The 24,599-nt window shown below is 44.4% G+C and overlaps 1 protein-coding gene across 1 annotated transcript; it reads left to right on the top strand.

Annotated features, from left to right (window-relative positions):
- Positions 1–15,590: 15,590 nt before the first annotated feature.
- Positions 15,591–17,115, top strand: LOC114665265 (eukaryotic translation initiation factor 1b-like). The gene is made up of 4 exons (XM_028819730.2): positions 15,591–15,770; positions 16,345–16,508; positions 16,593–16,694; positions 16,785–17,115. Exons 1-4 carry the CDS (start codon positions 15,740–15,742, stop codon positions 16,827–16,829), a joined length of 342 nt encoding a protein of 113 aa, XP_028675563.1. The 5' UTR covers positions 15,591–15,739; the 3' UTR covers positions 16,830–17,115.
- Positions 17,116–24,599: the final 7,484 nt, after the last annotated feature.

Here is a 24,599-nt window from a genome sequence, read left to right as displayed (position 1 = left end):
TTTCAGGCCCAGGTGAAGAGACCCCTCTCACTGGTTCAAGCTTGTGACTTATATAGTGCCTTTCTGCCATGAGCGTTATGCTGAGGCACTTTATTGGTATGGGGGGATTGTTTCAGTACGTCTGTGGTTTGAGAGCTGGAGGGCTCACTCACAGATTCAGGGTTCAGATTTTTATATAGCGTCTTTCAACAGTGACCACCCTCACAAGGTGCTTCACAAGCTGGGCACAGCTGGCACCCCATCATTTTTTTTGGAACCATACAGTGATTGACCCCACAGTTCATTTCATTTCGGTAGATGTGAGCACACAACCTGCACTCTGGGCCAAGACCCTGTAGAGATGGTGGTCCGGCGAACCTTGGAGCAGTCCCTGCAAAGCATGAATGTGTCCTGATGGGGCTAATGCTGTAGCTAAAGGCTGTACGCCATTACACAAAAGTAAACGCACCCAAAATCATGCCCATTAAACAGTGGGCACAGGTATAAGACCACAATCGGCCGACACAAAGCCCCCCCATTTCAATGATTCAGGGAGCAGCTGATCAAGTTAAACAAAATGTAAAGTCCCTGGAGTGCAGGGGGATCTGACGGATTGGATTAAATGGATTAAACCCCCCTGATCAGCACGAGTGGTGGGCGCCCCCTCGGTGTGGCAGTGCTTCAGAGATGATGCAGACACAGGGGGGCTCATGAACTGTGACACCATGTAGTGAATGTTAGTCAAACAAAATAAACTATAGGAGCACGGACAGCATTTACAGGAGTAACGCCAGCTGACACGAGTTGAAATGAACTAAATGGCGCCCACCCGTCCGTCCATTTTCACAGCCCACTCATGCAGCGCACGAGCGCCAGGCAGAAGGAGCCAAACCCTGCGACCTCACTCGCCCAAATGGATTTTTCAACAGGCAGAAATTCTTTCTGTCCAACAAATGAAGTCCACGACACGCCCACGGCGGGGGGATTAGGGGGCAATCGTAACAGTCTCAATCGCTTCATAGTTTGCCGAGTGAACTGAAGATTAAAACAAAGTGCTGATTCGGCACAAAGCCCACCGCCTTGGACTGGGATGGCGCCTTTTAAACGTCCACGCCGTCAGGTGGAGTCAATCGACCGGTGCGGTTTGAAACTTCAACCTATTAGCCCCCTCGATCACATTGCATAACAAACACACACCTCCGTGGCTCTGAATCGTGAGGAAAGCAAACCCATACGGCCTCCGATACAAAAGACAGCGAAGGCACAAAGCAGCCGCCATGTCGGGGTGTGCCGGCCCGGCGATGCACAGGAGAAGCGGCTGCCTTGAGCGTCGAGGAGTGCTGGCGCCATCTGCTGCTCGCTTTTAGTATTGAGTCCATTTTTTCAAATAAGGCGCCATCTGCTGCCCGCTTTTATGTTCGTTAGAATTATAATCGCTTTAAAATCACTTCAATTCGAGAAAACCCCCAACGTTGTGATACGCCGTTCGACTCGTCTTGACGAATTCTACTTATGCAAAACGTCGAGCTTTTTTAGGGGGTATTCCTCTATTTTTTCCTGTCTATATCCGAAAAATATTCATATCTGGTCATTTTTGGACAATACTTTGTGCAGGAAATTACATCCTTATTATAAGGGGTAAACTAATTGGTGTCGTCGGCAAAAAATGATCAGAAGCAGCATCTGCCGACTCCAGGGATTCACCCCCTAATGGGATACGAGGTGTCAAACTTACTGCTTTTCACAAAACGTGGAAAAACATCGGCATGCGCAGTGTCGTTTTTGATAAATGATTCTTTACTGGTGGTCTTAGCCAGCCAGAGTTAAAAATGACTAATTTCCAACATAAGTATGTGGCTATCGTTTATGACTATTTGATGGTCAATGATTACGAATATAATGTTATTTTTGATCCTTATCCTTTACAAGGGGGGTCTTAGCCCTCTACGGACCTCTATCAGAGGATGAAATGTGACACATTTCTCTTGAATTGAGAATATTTAGACTTTAAACATTTACATTGGAGTACACATTTTAATATTTTTATGTATTTCTACTTCAAGAAGTAAATCGTTACATTTCTTAAGACCACTCCGAATTAGGGCGCCTTACGCTAATTCTGACATTTGGTATTGTTGCCTGTTTTCTAATGCGGCGCCATCTGCTGCTCAGTTTTAGTGTTGCTGCCTGTTTTCTATTTAGTCGCCATCTGCTGCCCAACCTTTAGTATTGCACATCGTTTCCCATTTCCTCATACTGACACCGGGCGGCGCGGCGCAGCGCCGTCCTACGGATCCCGCATCATAATCTCGAATCCCTTGCTCGCTCGTTGTCCGTATGGACCTTACATTTTCCTCCTATTGGTCTTCCCATTGTGGCACGGTGGCGCAGTGGGTAGCGCTGCTGCCTCGCAGTTGGGAGACCTGGGGACCTGGGTTCGCTTCCCGGGTCCTCCCTGCGTGGAGTTTGCATGTTCTCCCTGTGTCTGCGTGGGTTTCCTCCGGGCGCTCCGGTTTCCTCCCACAGTCCAAAGACATGCTGGTTAGGTGGATTGGCGATTCTAAATTGACCCTAGTGTGTGCTTGGTGTGTGGGTGTGTTTGTGTGTGTCCTGCGGTGGGTTGGCACCCTGCCCGGGATTGTTTCCTGCCTTGTGCCCTGTGTTGGCTGGGATTGGCTCCAGCAGACCCCCGTGACCCTGTGTTCGGATTCAGCGGGTTGGAAAATGAATGGATGGATGGTCTTCCCATGTTAAGTTGAGGTTCCAGGTTGAGCTTGTGTGTGTGTGTTTATCATTTTTTAATTGATTTTAATTAGAAGCAGATAACATTCCATACAATCAAGTCAAACGTAATAAAGTAAAAGAAAATTTCAAATCAGTTTTTAACTGGACTGGCATAACCCGCCCCGTAATCCCAGGCCCTGAATTGGTGTTAAGAGAACGTTATGTGATGTTATGACAATTAATGCAGTCCACCAGCATGATCGTATACAGACAAAAATTAAATAAATGCGCAAATAAATATAAGTAATAATAATAATAATATTAAATTTTATTTATATACCGCCCTAATGTACCGTGAAATTTGATAATAGATAGATAGATACTTTATTAATCCCAAGGAGAAATTCACAAATATAAATTATTAAAATATTAAATATAAATTAATTAAAATATTAAATATTAATTAAAATATTAAATATAAATTAATTTTTATAAATAAATTAATAATAATAACACGAAATGTGATTATGATTTAGTAAATGTGGTAGAAAAATATATTTTGTCGCTCATTTCTTACTTAATTAACTATTTTTTGTATTTATTAATGTATTATTTACTTCAGTAACACACGCGGAACTTGAGCGGTCACTTTCACTCGGCGTTGTGAGGGCGGGCTTTTCCGAGTGCTGCGTTTTGATTGGTGAATCTCAAGCAGATGGACGTATGCGCTTGATTGATTTCAGAAGCTTGTGTTTCTTGCGCATGCTCAGACTTGTGCCCGCGCGCGTCGAATACGAGTGCAAGAAAACGTACCCCAGAATGACTGTGCGAAATGGTGACTTTAATTCAACAAACTCTAAATTCCTCACCAGGACTTTACATCTGAAGTGTAAGTTGCAAATCAAAACACACTACTCGTTAGAGGCCGCCCACTCATCTTTCATGACTGAAAGTGACAGTTCATGTTGGCGTGCGTGTCACTGAAATAAAATAACTATTTAAATAAATACATTAAGAAATAAGCAGCACAAATTTCTTGACAGGTTTCCTTATTTATGCTCACATTTCATGCTGTTATTGTGCATGTATTGTCGGATTTTACAGTACGCTAGGCATGTATTTAATGTGCGCATGTCACAGTTTCCTCCGCTCCTTTGTTACCAGCCCGTCAAACTGAACACTAAAGATGAGCTGTTCACGTTGATGGCTGTCGCTTTTATTTGTCTGAAAGCAAGTTGAGATTATCTGAGCGTTAGGATTATACTTACAGTTAACACGATGCCTAAGGAGCTGCCTAATATTGTCAGATTTGCTGTTATTTCCAGCTGTTTAGGGGCCCTTCTAAGAACATTAACCTAACAGCACCTCGAAATGTCGCAGCGTTAATGACAGTCGGCCGAGGCGCTGCTTCAACTCTCATCGTGCTTACACAAATAGATAGATAGATAGATAGATAGATAGATAGATAGATAGATAGATAGATAGATAGATAGATATGAAAGGCGCTATATAATAGCTCAATCAGGTCCTCTGCGACGTTTGCGCAGTTTCACGAAGGGTTTGTTTCGTTTCGCCCCTGCACTTAATTTTGTTGCACTGTAGAGGGCAGTAAAGCTCCACTCTATATAAATATTTTCTTTGTTTTTTTCTTTTTTTTTACTTCTTTTCTATTAGATAGATAGATAGATAGATAGATAGATAGATAGATAGATAGATAGATAGATAGATAGATAGATACTTTATTAATCCCAAGGGGAAATTCACATACTTCAGCAGCACCTTACTGATACAAAAAACAATATTAAATTAAAGATTGATAACAATGCAGGTATACAGACAGACAATAACTTTATATAATGTTAATGTTTACCCCCCCGGGTGGAACTGAAGAGTCGCATAGTTTGGGGGAGGAACGATCTTCTCAGTCTGTCAGTGGAGCAGGACAGTGACAGCAGTCTGTCACTGAAGCTGCTCTTCTGTCTGGAGATGACACTGTTTAGTGGATGCAGTGGATTCTCTATGATTGACAGGAGCCTGCTGAGCGCCCGTCGCTCTGCCACAGATGTCAAACTGTCCAGCTCCATGCCAACAATAGAGCCTGCCTTCCTCACCAGTTTGTCCAGGCGTGAGGCGTCTTTCCTCTTAATGCTGCCTCCCCAGCACACCACTGCATAGAAGAGGGCGCTCGCCACAACCATCTGATAGAACATCTGTAGCATCTTATTGCAGATGTTGAAGGACGCCAGCCTTCTAAGGAAGTATAACCGGCTCTGTCCTCTCTTGCACAGAGCATCAGTATTGGCAGTCCAGTCCAATTTATCATCCAGCTGCACTCCCAGGTGTTTATAGGTCTGCACCATCTGCACACAGACACCTCTGATGATCACGGGGTCCATGAGGGGTCTGGGCCTCCTAAAATCCACCACCAGCTCCTTGGTTTTGCTGGTGTTCAGGTGTAGGTGGTTTGAGTCGCACCATTTAACAAAGTCATTGATTAGGTCCCTATACTCCTCCTCCTGCCCACTCCTGATGCAGCCCACAATAACAGTGTCATCAGTGAACTTTTGCACGTGGCAGGACTCCGAGTTGTATTGGAAGTCCGATGTATATAGGCTGAACAGGTTCGGAGAAAGTACAGTCCCTTGTGGCGCTCCTGTGTTGCTGACCACAATGTCAGACCTGCAGTTCCCGAGACGCACATACTGAGGTCTGTTTGTAAGACAGTCCACGATGCATGCCACCAGATATTTCCACCAAGTATGAATCTACTCCCATCTCGGTCAGCTTGTCCCTAAGGAGCAGATGTTGGATGGTGTTAAAGGCGTATTAGTTGAAGTTTTAAAATGTAACCTGACTGAAGAAATAGCAGTTAAACAATTTAGTTAATGAAACACGATGCATGGTCGTTCCAAAAGCAGACAAACACATGACTTCTTTGAAGACGATCTTTGTCATTTGATTCATGATGGATGAAAGGCTGGTGAAGTAGCTGGGGATCATTAGGTGCACCTTAGAAAGGAGCAAGAAATGCCACTAAGAACAGGCCATTGAGAACTTCAGAGAACTTCAAACTTGTTGTTACACCTGATGATACGTTCTTGCTGGTAAGATGTTTCAAAGAAAACAAGCAGTGGTCTACTGAAAAGTGGAAGAGGCCTTGTGGTCTATTACGACCTTCAGTTTATTCTCAAAAAGTAAATGCTTGCTGTTATGGATGTCCTGCTCTCTCTCTCCCTTTTCCTGGTATTACTTAGATCCATGGATTTCTAAGATAAAAAGAGCAAGTCTAACAAAGGCCTGAGAGATGAACTGCTTCATAGGATTTTTCATTTGAAGTACTGTAATCCTGATGTAGGCGGCATCTTCTTGGATGACAAAGTGCCCATCCAGACAGTGCAGGTGGTTGATGAATGATTTGAAGGGTATGATGCCAACGTCAGCCAGGGTCCAAGCACCATGAGGCAGGTCCAAAGCATCAGCGTTGGACTCTGGAGGTCGCTGGTCCCAGTGCTGTTAGCTTTGAGTGCTGCTGGGTACAGCACCCGTATAAAAGAGCACAGCAGGTCCAAATCAGTTTAAGGCCCCCGGACATTCTTAGATTTTTTTTGCTATGTATTAACATGTGAAAAACATTCATTTGTTCTTATAAATAATTGAGTTCATAACTTTCCTTGGACTGTGTGTGCTTGACACGGGATTCATCTTCATGTCAGCTGCTTTAGATGGAGCTCTGTGACTGTTCTAAAAACTGTTTGAATTATTAAAGAGCTCTTCTCATTGTCATTGTCACAGATTCTTTAATTTTCAAAGACACTCAAAAAGAGCTGAAACATCAGGGGTCACTCTGGATGGCCAGGATGTACTCAGTGTGACACTGAAATGCCCCCTTGGTATCAGTGCAGTTCTATTATATAGTGCCTTTCACATCTTTATACCTTACATATGTCCCGTGCCCTGCCATCTACTTGTGCTCTTTTCAGCTGTGAAATAACAGGAAAGGTGCCACGGTGTCTCCTATTTGGCCAACACATCACTTACAAAATGAGGATATCTTAAATCTGGAGACGGAGAGCTGTTTTACATTCGGAGGACAGGCAGGTTAAGGCGTTTAGGGTTTCAAGGCCAGTGCCCTGGACATGGCAGCATACAGAATGGGCTGTGCCAGGGCTGACACTGCTGCCAGGATTCCAGTTCGATTCCCAGTTCGTAGTCTGATCGCCGTCTGTGAGGAGTTTGCACATTTGACCTCACCCTCTGAGCTCCCAATCTGAACGTTCTCTGCTGAACTTCTACTCACTGGCAGCTCCTGTTCAGCTCTTACACGCACACATCTCTGCTTGTGTTTATGAGCCCTAACACTGTTTTGTCATGGCCATCCATTAATGGCGTGGGATACATTCTTATCTTTGTAATCCTATCCATCCATCTTCCAAACCCACTTCATCCTGAGCAGGGTGACAGGGAAGCTGGAGCTCATCCCAACCAGCATCAGGTGTAAGGCAGGAGCGATCCCTGAACAGGCCGCCACTCCATAGCGGGTTGGCATCACCATTCCATCAGGCCCGGTCTTAGGTATTATGGGGCCCTAGGCGAAAGGGGGGTCCAGGGCCCCCCTGGAAGCTCTGCGAAATGCGTGAAAATTAGACCAAGGAGACGTTTTCTTGTAACATTACGAGGTCATCACCCTGCGTCCCTTTTTCGCCTGGAGTAGTTAGCTGCTACAATTTGCTGCCACTGACGAGGTGGAAGGATTTATGAGATCTTGACTTCTTCTTTCTTCTTCGACGAATGATGATGAGGGCTGATTCACTGATGTGAACGTTCGACCCATAGAGATCTTGACTCAAACCGCTCCGCTTTTATAGACAGCCGCCCACGCGGACACGCCCCCGCTGGCCCACGTGATTTTAACATGCGAGGGGAGGGGCGGGCCGGGGGCCTGGCCGCCGTCGATCCGGGGCCCCCCGGACGCCGGGGCCCTAGGCGGTCGCCTACTTCGCCTATGCCTAAGGCCGGACCTGATTCCATCTAACCTGCATGTCTTTGGACTCACATTTGGACTTCAGCACCGATGCCAGCTTTCGCACCTCAGTACCGGAATGTTTCCAAACCAAATAACGGACAACTCCTCTCCTCCTGCAGCTCTCAGGGATGCTCTGCCGTGCTGCCCTCTGCTCACCCGGGCTAAGAAGCAACCTTAGCACTCTGATAGATGCAAATACAGTACCGTTATATCGGGCAACTTCCGACCTGCGCTTAGACATCAGCGGTCCGATCAGCGCACGCGCCCAACGCGCTCGCTCTCTCTCTCTCTCTCTCTCTCTCTCCCCCACAAGAGCTTAGAAATCCCGAACAGATGACGGGACGTGACAGAAGTAACCGGACATAGCGAACACATCACGTGTAGTCCACGTCTCTTATATACAAAGTGACATGCTAGTATTGTACTGCACTTTCTGTTGTTATTGTAATGTGAACTTTCCGTATTTACAAATAAAAAGTTTACCGTATAACAGCGTGTGCTTCACGTATCGCGCGTCTCTGGCGCGTTGCAATTCTGTTAGACGCCCGCACTCTCTTTCTCACTCTTCTTCTTTTTTATTATATGACATATATATAAACTGCTCAAAAAATTAAAGGAACACTTCTTAATCAGAGTATAGCGTCAAGTCAATGAAACCTCTGGGCTATTGATCTGCTCAGGTAAGTAGCACAGGGGCTTGTTAATCAGTTTCAGCTGCTTTGGTGCACTAGAGGGGCAACAATGAGAGACCCCCAAAACAGGAATGAATGGTTTAACAGGTGGAGGCCACTGACATTTTTCCCTCCTCATCTGTTTTTTCACTAGTTTTCCATTTGGCTACGGTCAGTGTCACTACTGGTAGCATGAGGCCATACCTGGATCCTACAGAGGTGGCACAGGTAGTCCAGCTTCTCCAGGATGGCACATCAATACGTGCCTCCCATTGCCAGAATGTTTGCTGTGTCTCCCAGCACAGTCTCAAGGGCATGGAGGAGATTCCAGGAGACAGGCATTTACTCTAGGAGAGCTGGGCGGGGCCGTAGAAGGTCCTTAACCCATCAGCAGAACCCACTGGTATCTTCTCCATTGGGCAAGGAGGAACAGGATGAGCACCACCAGAGCCTACAAAATGACCTCCAGCAGGCCACTGGTGTGAATGTTTCTGACCAAACAAACAATGAGAAACAGACTTCATGAGGGTGGCCTGAGGGCCCTATGTCCTCTAGTGGGCCCTGTGCTCACTGCCTGCCTAGCACCATGGAGCTCGATTGGCATTTGCCATAGAATACCAGAATTGGCAGGTCCACCACTGGCACCCTGTGCTTTTCACAGATGAGAGCAGGTTCACCCTGAGCACATATGACGATGTGAAAGGGTCTGGAGAAGCTGTGGAGAACGTAATGCTGCATGTAACATTGTTCAGCGTGACTGGTTTGGTGGTGGGTCAGTGATGGTCTGGGGAGGCATATCCATGGAGGGACACAGACCTCTACAGGCTAGACGATGGCACCTTGACTGCCATTAGGTATTGGGATGAAATCCTTGGAGCCATTGTCAGACCCTGTGCTGGTGCACTGGGTACTGGGTTTTTCCTGGTGCACGACAAAGCCCGGCCTCATGTGGCAAGAGTATGCAGGCAGTTCCTGGAGGATGAAGGAATCGATACCATTGACTGGCCCCCACACTCACTCGCCAGACCTCAATCCAGTAGGACACCTCTGGGACTGACATTACGTGTCGATCCATCAAACGCTGCCAGGTTGCACCTCAGACTGTCCAGAAGTTCAGTGATGTCCTGGTCCAGATTTGGGAGGAGATCCCCCAGGACACCATCAGTCGTCTCATTAGGAGCATGCACACCCAAAACCACCCACCCCCCCACCCCCCACTGATGTTGTCAGGCATGCATTCAAGCACGTGGGGGTCATACAAACTACTGAGTACGATTTGGAGTTACTGCAATGAAATTTCGGCAAAATGGACGAGCCTGATGCATCATGATTTCTCTTTGATTTTCGCGGTCTCTTTGAATTCGGCCCTCTGTCGGTCGATAATTTTCATTTCCATCAAACGATGTGGCATCCTTTACACACATTACCCAGTCCATATCAGGATAGATATCCAGCAGGATTGTTTTCCCCATTGACATCTGATGTGTTTTCAAAGTGTTCCTTTAATTTTTTTTGAGCAGTTTATATTTATATTTCTTGTAGGTTTAGTTTCCCTATTATAATACCTTGTTTTAAGGGTTGCATAATGGATGGATGGATGGATATTTTTCTTTTGAACGTCTGTAAAGTTTTAATTTCCATTGGAGACAAATAAAGTATATCTATCTACAGAATCTATGACTCTGTATTTAGTCAACACGCTCACACTACAGTACGCCATGAAGTTCTTTATCCAGTATGGTGTTCACACGACGTCCAAATCCTGTTTCGCAGAACGTAACACTGACATTGAGAGCCGCACACCTGTAATTACGAAGAACGTGGTGGGGAATCAGAGCTTCTAGTACGCTATTAAATGTTTATTGTAATGGGGCACGAGGCCCCTGCGCACTGATACACACATAATGAGGAGTTAGGGGGCCACCTTGGAACTTTAAGTGTGCCAATAAAGAAATATTTGAAGAGTGTGAGTGGGAGGGGGTGAGAGGTTTCTTTAGGGGAGGCAGAATACAAAATGATTTACCACTGGTACTGAAATTAGAATAACGCTGGTAACAGAACCATTACAAAAATTTTGTATGTCAGTACTAATAATGATAACATAACATAAATGTGTCCACTGGTCTGTGCTATTAATTTGTTTTGTGTATGATTCCAATTATTTTGATCATTTTTATAGTCAAAATCACTGAATTGGCGCATTTCCTGTTCAAATACTGGGGAGAAACGCGAGGTGCTGCAGCGACGAGCCTCACCTCACCTCGGACTGCGCTCTCCCTCACACATGGGGTTGATGCGTGTGATTGTCGCGTGCCTGTTGCTGTCTCTCTGTATAAGGTTTGCAGACACGTTTATTATACTTCCTGAATTTCCACATTCTGGCTAATATCTTTAATAAATGTGTGTGACATATTTAGTGTTGCTGATCGGACATAAATCCGCAGTGAGAAGGCACAAAGTGAGGCAGACAGTACCGTGCCGCCCTGAAGGGGGCGCATATGAGCCCAACAGGTGCCTGTTGCTGCTGTTCTTCTAAGCAGAGGCACCAATAAGTTAGCGATATCAGAAAGTCAAGTGCACTGCAGCGGTCCGTTTAGTTTTATTTTTTGCTCCAACTGACTGCCAAAATTGAAGATTATATATTTAAGCTTAACAATTTATCAAACCTGGACTTTCAGTCAAAACAGGAAGTGATAAATAATGGAAGACCAACACCGCAGCTAAAAGGTTTGCTTCAAACTAAGGGACAAAAGGCAACTTGCTCTTTTCAAATGGAGTGGTACACCCGAGGGTGGCACGGTGGCGCAGTGGTAGCGCTGCTGCCTCGCAGTTAGGAGACCTGGGTTCACTTCCCGGGTCCTCCCTACGTGGAGTTTGCATGTTCTCCCCGTGTCTGCGTGGGTTTCTTCCTGGCGCTCCGGTTTTCGCCCAAAGACATGCAGGTTAGGTGGATTGACGATTCTAAATTGTCCCAGGTGTGTGCTTGGTGTGTGGGTTGGCACCCTGCCCAGGATTGGTTCCTGCCTTGTGCCTTGTGTTGGCTGGGATTGGCTCCAGCAGACCCCTGTGACCCTGTGTTTGGATTCAGCGGGTTGTAAAATGGATGGATGGATGGTACACCCGAAAAGACTGGCTGTGTGGCTGTCCTACAAGAAACCACCTTTACTGCTTTCCATTGTTCTTTACGTGTGACAATGTCTCGACTAACACGGGTTATTGTGACAAGAAAAAATTACCAAGAAGCCTGCAGTCAGTGAATAAGCTACTCCTTACAGTTCATATATTTGTAACTCTGACTCAGGAGTCCGTGCCTCACCAGCCATGAACCTCACTGCACGTCACTGGACTGGTAAGGGGAGAAGGTTAGCAGATATGATGGAGAGGAGGAAGGTTGATATATTGTGTATGAAAGAAACTAAATGGAAGGGGAGTAAGGCCAAGTGGATCGGAGGTGGATTCAAATTGTTCTATCATGGTGTGGATGGAAGGATAAATGGGGTAGGAGTTATTCTGAAGGACCAGTATGTCAAGAGTGTTTTGGAGGTGAAAAGAGTGTCAGACAGAGTAATGATTATGAAGCTGGAAATTGGAGGTGTGATGATGAATGTTGTTAGTGCATATGCACCGCAAGTTGGGTGTGCAATGGGTGAGAAAGAAGATTTCTGGGGTGAGTTGGATGAAGTGATGAACAGTGTACCCAAGGAACAGAAAGTGGTGATTGGAGCGGATTTCAGTGGGCATGTTGGTGAAGGGAACAGTGGAGACGAGGAGGTGATGGGTAGGTATGGTGTCAAGGAGAGGAATGAAGAAGGTCAGAGGATAGTGGATTTTGCCAAAAGGATGGACATGGCTGTGGTGAATACGTATTTTAAGAAGAGGGAGGATCATAGGGTGACATACAAGAGTGGAGGAAGATGCACACAGGTAGATTACATCCTATGCAGAAGAGTTGATCTGAAGGAGACTGAAGACTGCAAAGTGGTGGCACAGGAAAGTGTAATTAAGCAGCATAGGATGGTGGACTGTAGGATGACGTTGGAGATCAAGAAGAGGAAGAGAGTGAGGGCAGAGCCAAGGATCAAATGGTGGGAGTTGAAAAAGGAAAACTGCAAGGTTGAGTTTAGGGAGGAGGTTAGACTGGCACTGGGTGGTAGTGAAAAATTACCAGACAGCTGGGAAACTACAGCAGATGTAGTAAGGGTGACAGCAAGAATGGTGCTTGGCGTAACATCTGGAAAGAGGAAGGAGGAAAAGGAAACCTGGTGGTGGAATGAGGAAATACAGGAGAGTATACAGAGGAAGAGGATGGCAAAGAAGAAGTGGGATAGTCAGAGAGATACAGAAAGTAGACAAGAGTACAAGGAGATAAGGCACAAGGTGAAGAGAGAGGTGGCGAAGGCTAAAGAAAAGGCGTATGATGAGTTGTATGAGAGGTTGGACACTAAGGAGGGAGAATAGGACCGGTGGGCTACAGAGAGGGGCCGAGCTGAGAAAGATGTGCAGCAGGTTAGGGTGATAAAGGATAAAGATGGAAACATACTCACAAGCGAGGAGAGTGTGTTGAGCAGATGGAAAAAGTACTTTGAGAGGCTGATGAATGAAGAGAACGAGATAGAGAAGAGGTTGGATGATGTGGAGATAGTGAATCAGGAAGTGCAACGGATTAGCAAGGAGGATGTAAGGACAGCTGTGAAGAGGATGAAAAATGGAAAGGCCGTTGGTCCAGATGACATACCTATGGAAGCATGGAGGTTTTCAGGAGAGATGGCAGTGGAGTTTTTAACCAGATTGTTTAATGGAATCTTGGAAAGTGAGAGGATGCCTGAGGAGTGAAGAAGAAGTGTACTGGTGCTGATATTTACGAATAAGGAGGATGTGCAGGACTGCAGTAACTACAGGGGAATAAAATTGATGAGCCACAGCATGAAGTTATGGGAAAGAGTAGTGGAAGCTAGGTTAAGAAGTGAGGTGATGATTAGTTCGCAGCAGTATGGTTTCATGCCAAGAAAGAGCACCACAGATGTGATGTTTGCACTGAGGATGTTGATGGAGAAGTTTAGAGAAGGCCGGAAGGAGTTGCATTGCGTCTTTGTGGACCTGGAAAAGCATATGAGAGGGTGTCTCGAGAGGAGCTGTGGTATTGTATGAGGACGTTGGGAGTGGCAGAGAAGTACGTAAGAGTTGTACAGGATATGTACGAGGGAAGTGTGACCGTGGTGAGATCTGCGGTAGGAGTGACGGATGCATTCAAGTTGGAGGTGGGATTACATCAGGGATCAGCTCTGAGCCCTTTCTTATTTGCAATGGTGATGGACAGGTTGACAGACGAGATTAGACAGGAATCCCCATGGACTATGATGTTTGCTGATGACATTGTGATCTGTAGCGATAGTAGGGAGCAGGTTGAGGAGACCCTGGAGAGGTGGAGATATGAGAGGAGAGGAGAAGAATGAAGTTCAGTAGGAACAAGACAGAATACATGTCTGTGAATGAGAGGGAGGTCAGCGGAATGGTGAGGATGCAGAGAGTAGAGTTGGCGAAGGTGGATGAGTTTAAATACTTGGGATCAACAGTACAGAGTAATGGGGATTGTGGAAGAGAAGTGAAGAAGAGAGTGCAGGCAGAGTGGAATGGGTGGAGAAGAGTGTCAGGAGTGATTTGTGACAGACGGATATCAGCAAGAGTGAAAGGGAAGGTCTACAGGACGGTAGTGAGACCAGCTATGTTATATGGACTGGAGACGGTGGCATTGACAAGAAAGCAGGAGAGAGAGCTGGAGGTGGCAGAGTTAAAGATGCTAAGATTGGCATTGGGTGTGACGAGGATGGACAGGATTAGAAATGAGGACATTAGAGGGTTGACTCAGGTTGGACAGTTGGGAGACAAAGTCAGAGAGGCGAGATTGTATTGGTTTGGACATGTGCAGAGGAGAGATGCTGGCTATATTGGGAGAAGGATGCTAAGGATAGAGCTGCCAGGGAAGAGGAAAAGAGGAAGGTCTAAGAGAAGGTTTATGGATGTGGTGAGAGAGGACATGCAGGTGGTGGGTGTGACAGAGGAAGATGATGAGCACAGGAAGATATGGAACAAGAGGCACCACAATGTGAACCCCGGCTTCCATGTTGCGAGATAGCAGTGCTACCACAGTGCCAGTGCCACGATGCCACCCATCCTTGTAATACTGACCCTTAAAACTCTTTAATTCTGTTTTCCTTCATAGTCCTTCTTTCTTATGCTTATGCAAACATGATGATAATATTCTTCTCTTTCCCATGTTTTATTTTTGTTTGTATTACAGACTCATTTATCAGCATTGTTTTTATTCCTGCATGCACCCTGTGTGGAGCTGGCATGTTCTCCCCATGTCCAAAGGTTTGGTGGATTGGAGATGCTAAATTGGCCCCCCGATGTGTGCGTGTGTTCACCGTATGAAGGGCTGGCACTCTGGCCATGTGTTGCTTCCACCTGGTGCCCACAGATAACCCTCTGCTACCCTGTGGTAGTGCCCTGGATACGCAGGTTAGAAAGATGGACGTTTCTAAGCCACACTTCATTCAGTTTTCATTTTTTAATCATTTGGCTTTTCATTGTTTTGCCCACTTAACTCTTTTTTTGATATTTAAGATTTCACAAGCCTTTTGCGTGTATTTTTATTTCTTACTGAACTTTCTTCTCTTTTCACTACTTCTGTGTAATATAAATGTTTCTTCTTTTGTTGCTCTTTCTTTCAATCGCCCTTTACTATTTTTTCTTTTGAGATCCTGCCCTCTGATTGTACAGTTGACACTTTGTCCTTTAATCGAGTGATGTGGGGCCAATTGGCGTCCTCAGATGCCCGTAATGGACTTTCACCCCGTCCATGTTTGGTTCCTTCCTTTCTTTCTTTCGCATTTAGCTCTAAGACGGTTACATAAATGCTTGATTCTTCTAGAAACTGGTGAATTTTTGTCACATTCCTTTCTATTTTACTCGTTGAACTCCCTGCAGACTGCCAGTGATTAGAACTGCTGAACTCACCACTTGCCTTTGTTTTGTTTTTTTCGGTCAGCTGACGGACTCCATGGAGACCTTGTCTTGGAAACTCTTGGCTTTTCCGGTGCGTGATGGGCGGGCCTAACGTTCACGCGCAGTACGTGACTAAACGTTTGATGACGTCATTGCGCCACGGATGGTATAAAAGAGACGATGTCTGCGTCAGCAGCTTACAGGCGCCATCTTCTCAGCGTTATTCGGGTGTAGCTTCTGGTAGGAAGTGAGGAAGGTGATATCGAGCTCTACAACAATCCACCCTACAAAGGCGTTTAAACCCATTATCTCCCGTAAGGCAAGGGAATCTTATCGTATGTCCGCAATCCAGAACCTCCAAACCTTCGGTGAGTCTCCTTAATATCAGCCATTGTTTAGCATTCGCGTTTCCGCTAGGGCATTTCGTAAGGCGTTTGGCTCGCTTTTATGATGTAAATGTTAAATCAAAACACGCTTATTAATGCTACATTTCATAACTTCAAAGGAATGGTTATGTCGGATTTTTGGCCTTGCCCCTCGAGGCCTACTCGAATGTTCGCCAATCTGTTTTTGTACTTTAATTATTGGCTGTAAGCTAAAGGTGACACTCCATTTAAATGAGTGGTGGTTGATTTCCCCGTATGCGACTATATTTGTATTCTAAATAGATTAGTATTGTGTGGAAAGAAGGCCGCTGGCCTAGACGTTTGTTCTGACTGACTTGAGCCTTGCCCAATAGGTAGTCGGGTTTCGCAGCCATTTTAAATACGTCTGCCAATCGGGCTCGCTGGGGGGCTGGCCTTCACTCTGAGCGTCGAGCTGCTTTTTTAAGGTGTGTGGCACATGCGCGCTCGTCGGTTCCTGTAGGAAATTGTACTGGGGGGTGGGGGTTCATAAATTAGATGTCTCTACTTATTTTTTTTTTTTCTCTTCTATTTAAAGACCCCTTTGCTGATGCAACTAAGGGTGATGACCTGCTCCCGGCTGGGACTGAGGACTACATCCATATAAGAATTCAACAGCGGAACGGAAGAAAAACTCTGACGACCGTCCAGGGAATTGCAGAGGAATATGATAAAAAGAAGCTGGTAAAGGCCTTCAAGAAGGTAAGACATGACACTTTAGTTTTAAGTGAAGGTTGATGTCATTTTAAATAGATAACGGACGATATTTTTTTTTTTCTTCTTTAGAAATTTGCCTGCAACGGAACTGTGATTGAGCACCCGGAGTATGGTGAAGTGATCCAGCTGCAGGGTGACCAGCGCAAGAATATATGCCAGTTCCTTACTGAGGTGGGTTTGACTTGATGCCTCCGTGCCTGCAGATTTGATCTTTAGGCGTCTGAAAAGTATGCAGTCTAAATGTTAATTTTACATTTTCAGATTGGTTTGGCTAAGGAAGAGCAGCTGAAGGTTCACGGATTCTAAACGATGACATTACAGTGCTGACGACGAGCAGTTTCTGCTGATCTCCTGTGCATATTAAGATAATGAAGGCTTGTTATTTAAGACTCTTAACCCCGTCTCCAGTTTGGAAAAGGGGCCTGCATAATGCACTCAAGGACACAAGTAGATAACTGCCTATGAGAGTACCATTCTGGGATGAAACACTGGCATTTCTGTTCAATTTTAAATGCTTTGTCTGATATTTAGATTGTGCTTTTTGGAGCACTAATTTTTTTTGTATGTTTCAAAATAAAAACGTGTCATGCTATGTATGGTCTACTGGGAAAGTAGTGGGTTTATTTTTAAATATGCTCTAAGCTGGGCTGGTTTTCAGGGTCTTTTTGGTAGTTGTATAGGGTATGGAAGTGCTGAATTGAGGTCACTCGCGTCCATCCTGGATGTTTTAATAGTACTAGGCTCATGTGGCCCTCATCTGGAGTGATGGTACATATTGTCGCCTTGCCATGATTTTAGTTCCTCCTGGTTGCTTTGCACAAAGTTGGGGGCTTCACTCGTTTGATTTTATGCACACATTAAGGGCCCTCATCGGACTCCATTGCTTGGAGTAATTGCTAATACAGTAAGGTTGTGCAATTCACTATGAAGCGAGGGTTAATGACTGGACTATATGATCTAGAACATGGGTGAAGTGGGTACTTGCTTGGGGGGGCCATTAGCCATGAAGTTCATCCAGGAGGGCTGTGTTGGCTCATTTAGCATAATGGGACCATCAAGGTGGAGAAATAACAGGTGAACATATCGGGGGTGGACTTCTATTGGAGTTCATTTTCTTGTGTTCGTCAACATATTGAACAGCTGCTCCATTTGAAGACCAAGCAGATGGTTGAGCAGGCTGCAGTTTTAAAGTGAGCATCAAGTGAAAGGAAAGCCTTTCCCTTCCCCATTATGAAAGCGCAGCAGGTATTTTCTTCCCTTTTTGAAGGGTGAAGAGGAGGCAGGTCTTTGTGGGTTTTTAATAATTCTTTGCATTTATATAGCGCTTTTCTCCCTACTCAAAGCGCTCAGCAATTGCAGGTTAAGGACCTTGCTGAAGGGCCCAACAGAGCAGAGTCCCTTTTGGCTTTTACGGGATTCGAACCGTCAACCTTCCGATTGCCAGTGCAGATCCCTAGCCTCAGAGCCACCACTCCGTCCCTTTTAGCATTCTGTTCAGACTTCTGGACCCATATTAAAGGTTCATGTGTTTCTGTGCTCATAACTATCCAAAATGAAAGTTTGTTAAATGATCAATTACACACATTACTGGGTTTGGGTGTTGATTTTCAACAGAAGACCCATTTTTTTATTTTTGCTAGGCAGGCAATGGAAACTCTGGCACCCCTGGGATTGTTTAAAAAGAAACAATGGTGCTGAATGACCCTGTGTGCAAATGTCAGGGCAAATCTCCGTTTTTATCTGAAATCCTGCAAGTCTTGCAAAAACACTGCTGGTCAAAGTCTGTCTGGGTGAAGAGCGCCTCTGGAGAAGTGCTCTAATAAAACTGGATGTTTGATGTGCATAATCAAACATGGGGGCTCCGCCGCAGACGCCAGATAAATAGCAAGCGAAAGGTCTCGGCCGGAGCTCACTTGGCAGTAATATTACAGGGTGGGCCTTCGGGGCCTTTAGCGAACGGCAGTGACGACCACGGTGAGAGGACCGGGGGTCTTAACTAATCGAAGTCACAACCGAATGAGCCCCTGTTCAGGACGACAGTGTCGGCACAAAGATGTGCTTCAGATCGGGGCCATCCTTACGATTTCCATTTCCTTGAAACATTAGCAGGTGCTGTACAGTCAACCGTAACAATCAAATCCGATTAAGGGATACGAAGATCTTTATCTGCAATGCAGGATCGATCACTGGACAGAGGGCCAGTTCTGTAGGTACTCAGTGTGATTCTGTAAACAGGCAAATTTCCCAATGGGAACAAAGTGCTATCATATCGTGTCTTTCATTATCCATTATATAACGTCTAGTGATCTATTAGTAGTGACATTCATATCTATTAGTTTCTTTCATTAATAATAATTCTTTGCATTTATATAGCGCTTTTCTCACTACTCAAAGCGCTCAGCAATTTCAGGTTAAGGGCCCAACAGAGCAGAGACCCAATTGGCATTTACGGGATTCGAACCGGCAACCTTCCGATTGCCAGTGCAGATCCCTAGCCTCAGACCCACCACTATCTTACTTAGTGCCCTTTAAATCTATCATATATTGGCGTTTATATCATATAGTTCCTTTCATCTATTATATGATGACTTTTATGCCTATCATATAATGCCGTTCATTATCTACTATATAGTGCATTTTGTTATTTATCATAAAGTGACTTTCATAATCGAGCTATGTTATATTGTGCCTCTCGCAACGATATGCAGTGCCTTATATACAGTGAATTTTGTAAATTTCCCCTTGGGATTAATAAAGTATCTATCTAGTGGCCTTCATTATCGGGCTCTACCGCTGTATTATATAGTGCCTCTCACAACGATATGCAGTGTCACTCTACCATAAACGGACTTTCATTATCTATTATATAGTGCCTTTCCTATCTACCTATTAACCTCGAGCGCACGTTTTGAGGGATGCAGGAAGAAAACCTCACAATTTTCCAAAACCTCAAAGGTTGTTACCCCGGGATGACTTTGGCAGATCACACGATGCTGATGTGATGCCAGGCAGTGAGAAGTGAATGTCAGTCTCTCTGTTGATGGCAATCGAGTTCTGTTTTTTTTTTTATAGCGCTCATCAGTTGAGAGCTCCGCAGCCCTGAACTGCGTAATTGACGGATGGATTTAAGGACGAAGTCATTTGAACTGCGGGGTAATTGGTAGGATATAATGAGACGAAGAGTAAAGTACAAGGGTTCGCATCCTTATTGAACAGCCCTGGCACTCGCACCTGCTCAAGATCGACTGAACGCCACACCAAGCCTCCCCGCTCCATTATCCTCCCCGTCGCCCGCCGTTTAGTGTCTGTCGTGACGTCACCGCCCATTGACGAGTGCACTCCTGATCCGCACGACGATTTTTTAAATGTCACTGAAAAGGCGGATTGATTTCTTTTATTTAAAAAGTACAGAGTAGTCCATTTAAATATCAATATTAGCTTAGTGTTCTGGCGCGGCTTTTACGCTTGGGCCCCTCTGAGTGTTTTCTTGTCCAGGTGATATCGGAGGGGTTTCTTAGCTGTTTGTTTGTCACGCTCCATCTCCTGAACAGACTGTCAGCTCTGTGCCTGGCGCTTTGATACGTTTACGCATTTCCTGCTCTTACTGACTTTCATTCTAACCGAGCCTCTACTAGTAATAATAATCTGTTATAATAACACTGTTATTAGCATTATTATTGCTTTTGACTGAGTGAATGTCTTCACAGGGCTGCAGCTGGACTGACCTCAGGGGAGCGACAGGGGAGTGCGCAGTTAAGTAACGGGGGTCTCATCACCTTTATAAGTGCTGCTTCAGAGCCATTTTTGATTCTCAAAAGGACCATCCACGTGAACGTTCCAGAAAAGAAAAACACATTTAGAACTGTAGGTTCAGTAAATATGAATCGATGATTTCTGCAATCCCACTGGGTTCCTGATTTTTAAAGGCTGCACACAATAACAGCTAAGTGTGGGTTTTCTAGTCATTGAAGGGTTCTGTTTTGTCCGCGCAACATTTCCAAAGGCCAAACCACCAAAAAAAGCCCCACAGTCCACTAAAGCGCCGATGAAGAGGAGTGCAGGGTCACAGCAGGTACGCTCGGGTCAATTACGAAAAGGAAAAAAATATATCAAGCTGGAAATGTGTGGGGTTGATTTGATTTGAACTTAGTTTTGTAAAATTTGACTTGCTTGTATTGAATGTTATTTGCTTTTAATAAATTCAACAAAATGTTTAAAAAAAAAAGAAATGGAGTTATGCCAACTTGTGTTAAAAGTGAAGCAGGTTGGGCCATGTACTTAATAATTAGTAGTATAAAATATTATTGCCTGACAAAACAGCGTTTCATTATGAGAAGAGTTCTTTGTGCTTTGAAAAACTTCCGAATGTGCAGAATAAAAAACTGAACTCCTTACTGTTTGGACAGGTATAGAAAACCAGGCATATGTCTACAGCGGGGGTCCTTTGAAACTCGGGACCCTTTGGTATTTCCCAAATCTGGCCCTGATTATCTGCTGCATGGCGTCTGTCACAAATCTAAATAAATTAAAGTTCTTTCTCGATTCTTCACATGGGTGGCTCTGCTGGGAACTAAAAATGGCTTCTCTATGGCATCACTCTGGCGCTTTTATTTATTAAGAGTGTATGTAAAAGATTGACTGTTTGATGGGCGACGAAAGAAGCTTAAAAGAGTCCACTTCAAATAAAGAATACGCTATTTTGAAATGTGCCGTCTGGAAAAGTCCAACTATGAGATATAAAGAGCCATCAAAAATAAGGCAATGCTAAATAAAACCTGCAGGAGTCAAATGGAAACTGAATAATAACCGAAAGTGGCGTTTCATGATGTTTAGTATTATGAAATGGTGTCTTCTGTTTTACAGTTATTTTACAAGATTTATTTTATTACAAAAAAAATGACTGCATGTTACTTTGAAATTTGTTTAAAGAATTAGAATGAGAGACAGACCTGCGCTCGGAGTCTCTCGTATGTCTCTGTTTATTTGAACTTTTTCACAACAAACTCTCAATCCAGGGAAATATTTTACAATGAAAAAAAGGGTAAGCTACTTTTTAAAAAGGCCAGTTTATTGGGCAAACAGACCCACCTCACCTGGGGGCTGACCATGTCCCCTGGCTCGAGCTTGAAGTCGTCCTCATCACCCCAGAGGCGCCACAGAGCGATGCCATAGGGGAGCCATTTTGGGTTCCCGAAAGACGCAACGACAGGAAGGTGCCAGAATGATTCTTTCTTTCTTTTTCTTTCTTTCTTTCTTTCTTTCTTTCTTTCTTTCTTTCTTTCGCCCCGTGACAGGCACTCCACAGATGATAACCGCGAACAGAAGGTAACGGACTTGTGAGATGCGGGCGGCTCCTCACCCGACACACAGTAACGCGGCTAAGTTCGGGGTTTCTTCATCTGTTCGTGTCCTGCCATACGTACGTTGCACATTTCTTCCCCTTCACATTTGGAAGTTTTTCAAAGCAGGAAGAACCACCTTCTTGTGCAAATGTCCTGTCCTACAATCAAAGAGCGGCGTTTGGGGGTGGCAAGTGGGGCAACCCCGTCTAAGGGGGTCCCACTTTTGAGGTCAGTGTGTCCCGCTCGAGCGGATTTGTCAAGTTATATTCTTCATATTTGAGATTCTTCTAAGAGGAACCCTTTTAAAATCCCTCTTCAAGGTCAAATCCCGTACATGTACATCTTTGACAACATTTCATAGTCCACCCTCATCGCCCGAAAAGGGTCGCCAGTATAATCTCATCCTAAAATAGTTATCGCCCATTAGTCGCTGGGTTGGCTTCTCCAATCTATAGAAAAAGACATTGCATCCGGATTAGACTACGAAGATGTCATCAACGATTTTTCTAATCGGAAAGCAAGAAAAGTGGATTTTCGTCTCTGAACCTGGAAACCGGTAAGAGATTTCATGATGGTACCTCCACGTTAATTTCACACTTCCTGTCGTAACACTGAAAATCACATTTTATTTGTAGGCCATAAACATGTCCAAATATTAATGAACAAATATCGTTAATGATAACCGGCTGACATGACATCCTGCATATCGAGACTCAGAGTATCCTTGCAATTTGGGTCCTTTTCTAGACGACCTGCTAATTTAAACGCATTTCGCACTGTCGTGGTATTGTCATGAATTACGAATTGCACTTTTTTAATAGATTATATTGTTATATTTTGATATAGTCCTAGTTTTATCTTGCAAAAATTTAGCTGAATACTATAATGACAAAATCCGGTGTATGTTAACATTATTTTTATTAAATTCGCGCGCTCCACACATACCGTTAACAGCGTTTGACGTAACCGGCCGCGCGTGGGGTTGGTCAGCCGTAGGCCCCGCACACCCCTAAGGCCGCCTCCGCCCAGAATGACATGTTGCGTGGTAAAGAATCATAAAATGACACTGAAGAATTCCGATTTTTATGCGTATTAAGTGAGGGCTTCAGCGCCCCTCAGCCCGCTCCCCACAGTGTTGTCCATGGACTCGGGCAGACGTGTAAACGAGACGTCCCGTTTCAAATGAAGGTGGAGAAAGACCGTCTCACCCACCCAACGAAGCCGATGAAGTTACCACTTCTGTTATTTTACAGTATTAGTGAATAAATGACTGCTGTTATTGTGTCCACGCAACGTATTAACGAATGTGCGCAATTCAAAAAGTGTAGCAAAGTCAGAACATTTGAATTTCTGAATCGGCAGCCCTGTATTTACATACGTCTTGGCTAAAAGACCCCTGAATTATTTCTCGGGGTGTACAGAGTATTGTTACTCCGTCAACATGAGGAGACCCCTTTGTCTCCTGGTGCACTAAAGATAATGAGCTGACGGGGATTGTAGACTTTATTAGATAGATAGATAGATAGATAGATAGATAGATAGATAGATAGATAGATAGATAGATAGATAGATAGTCTAATTTAAGTTAATACAACATAACATTATATTTATGTTGACATGGTTCTCTTGGATATTTTTAGTGTTGAAACAAAACCATTAAAAGATTCTTTTAACAGAAGCATAATAATCGGCCTCGAGGACTGAGGTCTTTATTCCCCAATTTTAGGTTAATCTTACACAAAATTAACCATACCTGCTATGACTGTTTTCAGGATACACAGTTGAATCGCGTTGATTAACGACTTTAATGTGTGTGACTATTCGAGATTTGCATAAAGCTCCGCCCCCTGTGTCGCACTGGCGTCCCCCAATCTTCGTGCAGTTGGAAAGAAAGTTCCAGACTTTTATGCCGTGGGCTTTTTGTGTGTGGTTGTAGAATTTGATTTATTATTTTATTAATACACAGAAGTATCTTTTTGTCACCCATACCACTGGATTACGAATGAGAAGATTGGTCAAAAAGTGCAACCATCCAAATGAAATGGTACAAGTCTTCTCTGTGTGTGGTAACACAATGGAGGTCAGAGGAGCAGCGGCGTAGCTCGAGTTCGTGCCGCTCGGGGTGGGGCGAGGCGAGGAGGGGCGGGGCTTCAATTTGCCGCCCTCCAACATATCTGAATATGTTAACCTATTTAAATAGAAAATTAAAATGACGTATAGAGAAAAATTAGGATACATTTTGCATAGATTTATTCATATATAGATAAACACCAATAATTTTTCACATGTAATTATTTACAGTCATCAACTAGACAAGTATATAATATAGATGCACTGATAAGCCGTGTTCTAATTATTAGTTGAATACCAGTAGTGGCGCGCGTGCAGTGAATACACTTGACTTGATCATTCCTAGTCTTCATCCTCTTCCTCTGTACGTTTCCATTCGTTTGCTCAGAGGTTGATGCGCTTGCTGCTTCCTGAGCAGCTCCTCTTTTTGTGAATTTTGTGAATTTCCCCTTTGGATTAATAAAGTATCTATCTATCTATCTGTTCTCCATCCTAGCGGCTCGCTTCTTCTTTTCTTTTGTCGGCATCTCTTCACATTAAAACTGATTAAGTCAGTGTTTGTGTTGCAATTGCTTAGTACTTTTTCTATAATTTTTCACTTACGCTGGCGCTTAAGTTTTCGACCTGCCTCAAGAATGATTTAAGATATGAAGAGGTAGGGGAA

This window comes from Erpetoichthys calabaricus, chromosome 14 (genome assembly GCF_900747795.2).
Source record: "Erpetoichthys calabaricus chromosome 14, fErpCal1.3, whole genome shotgun sequence".
Classification (NCBI taxonomy): Eukaryota; Metazoa; Chordata; class Cladistia; order Polypteriformes; family Polypteridae; genus Erpetoichthys; species Erpetoichthys calabaricus.
The sequence above is the reverse complement of the archived record's forward strand: the minus strand, read 5'-3'. Positions and strand labels throughout refer to the sequence as shown.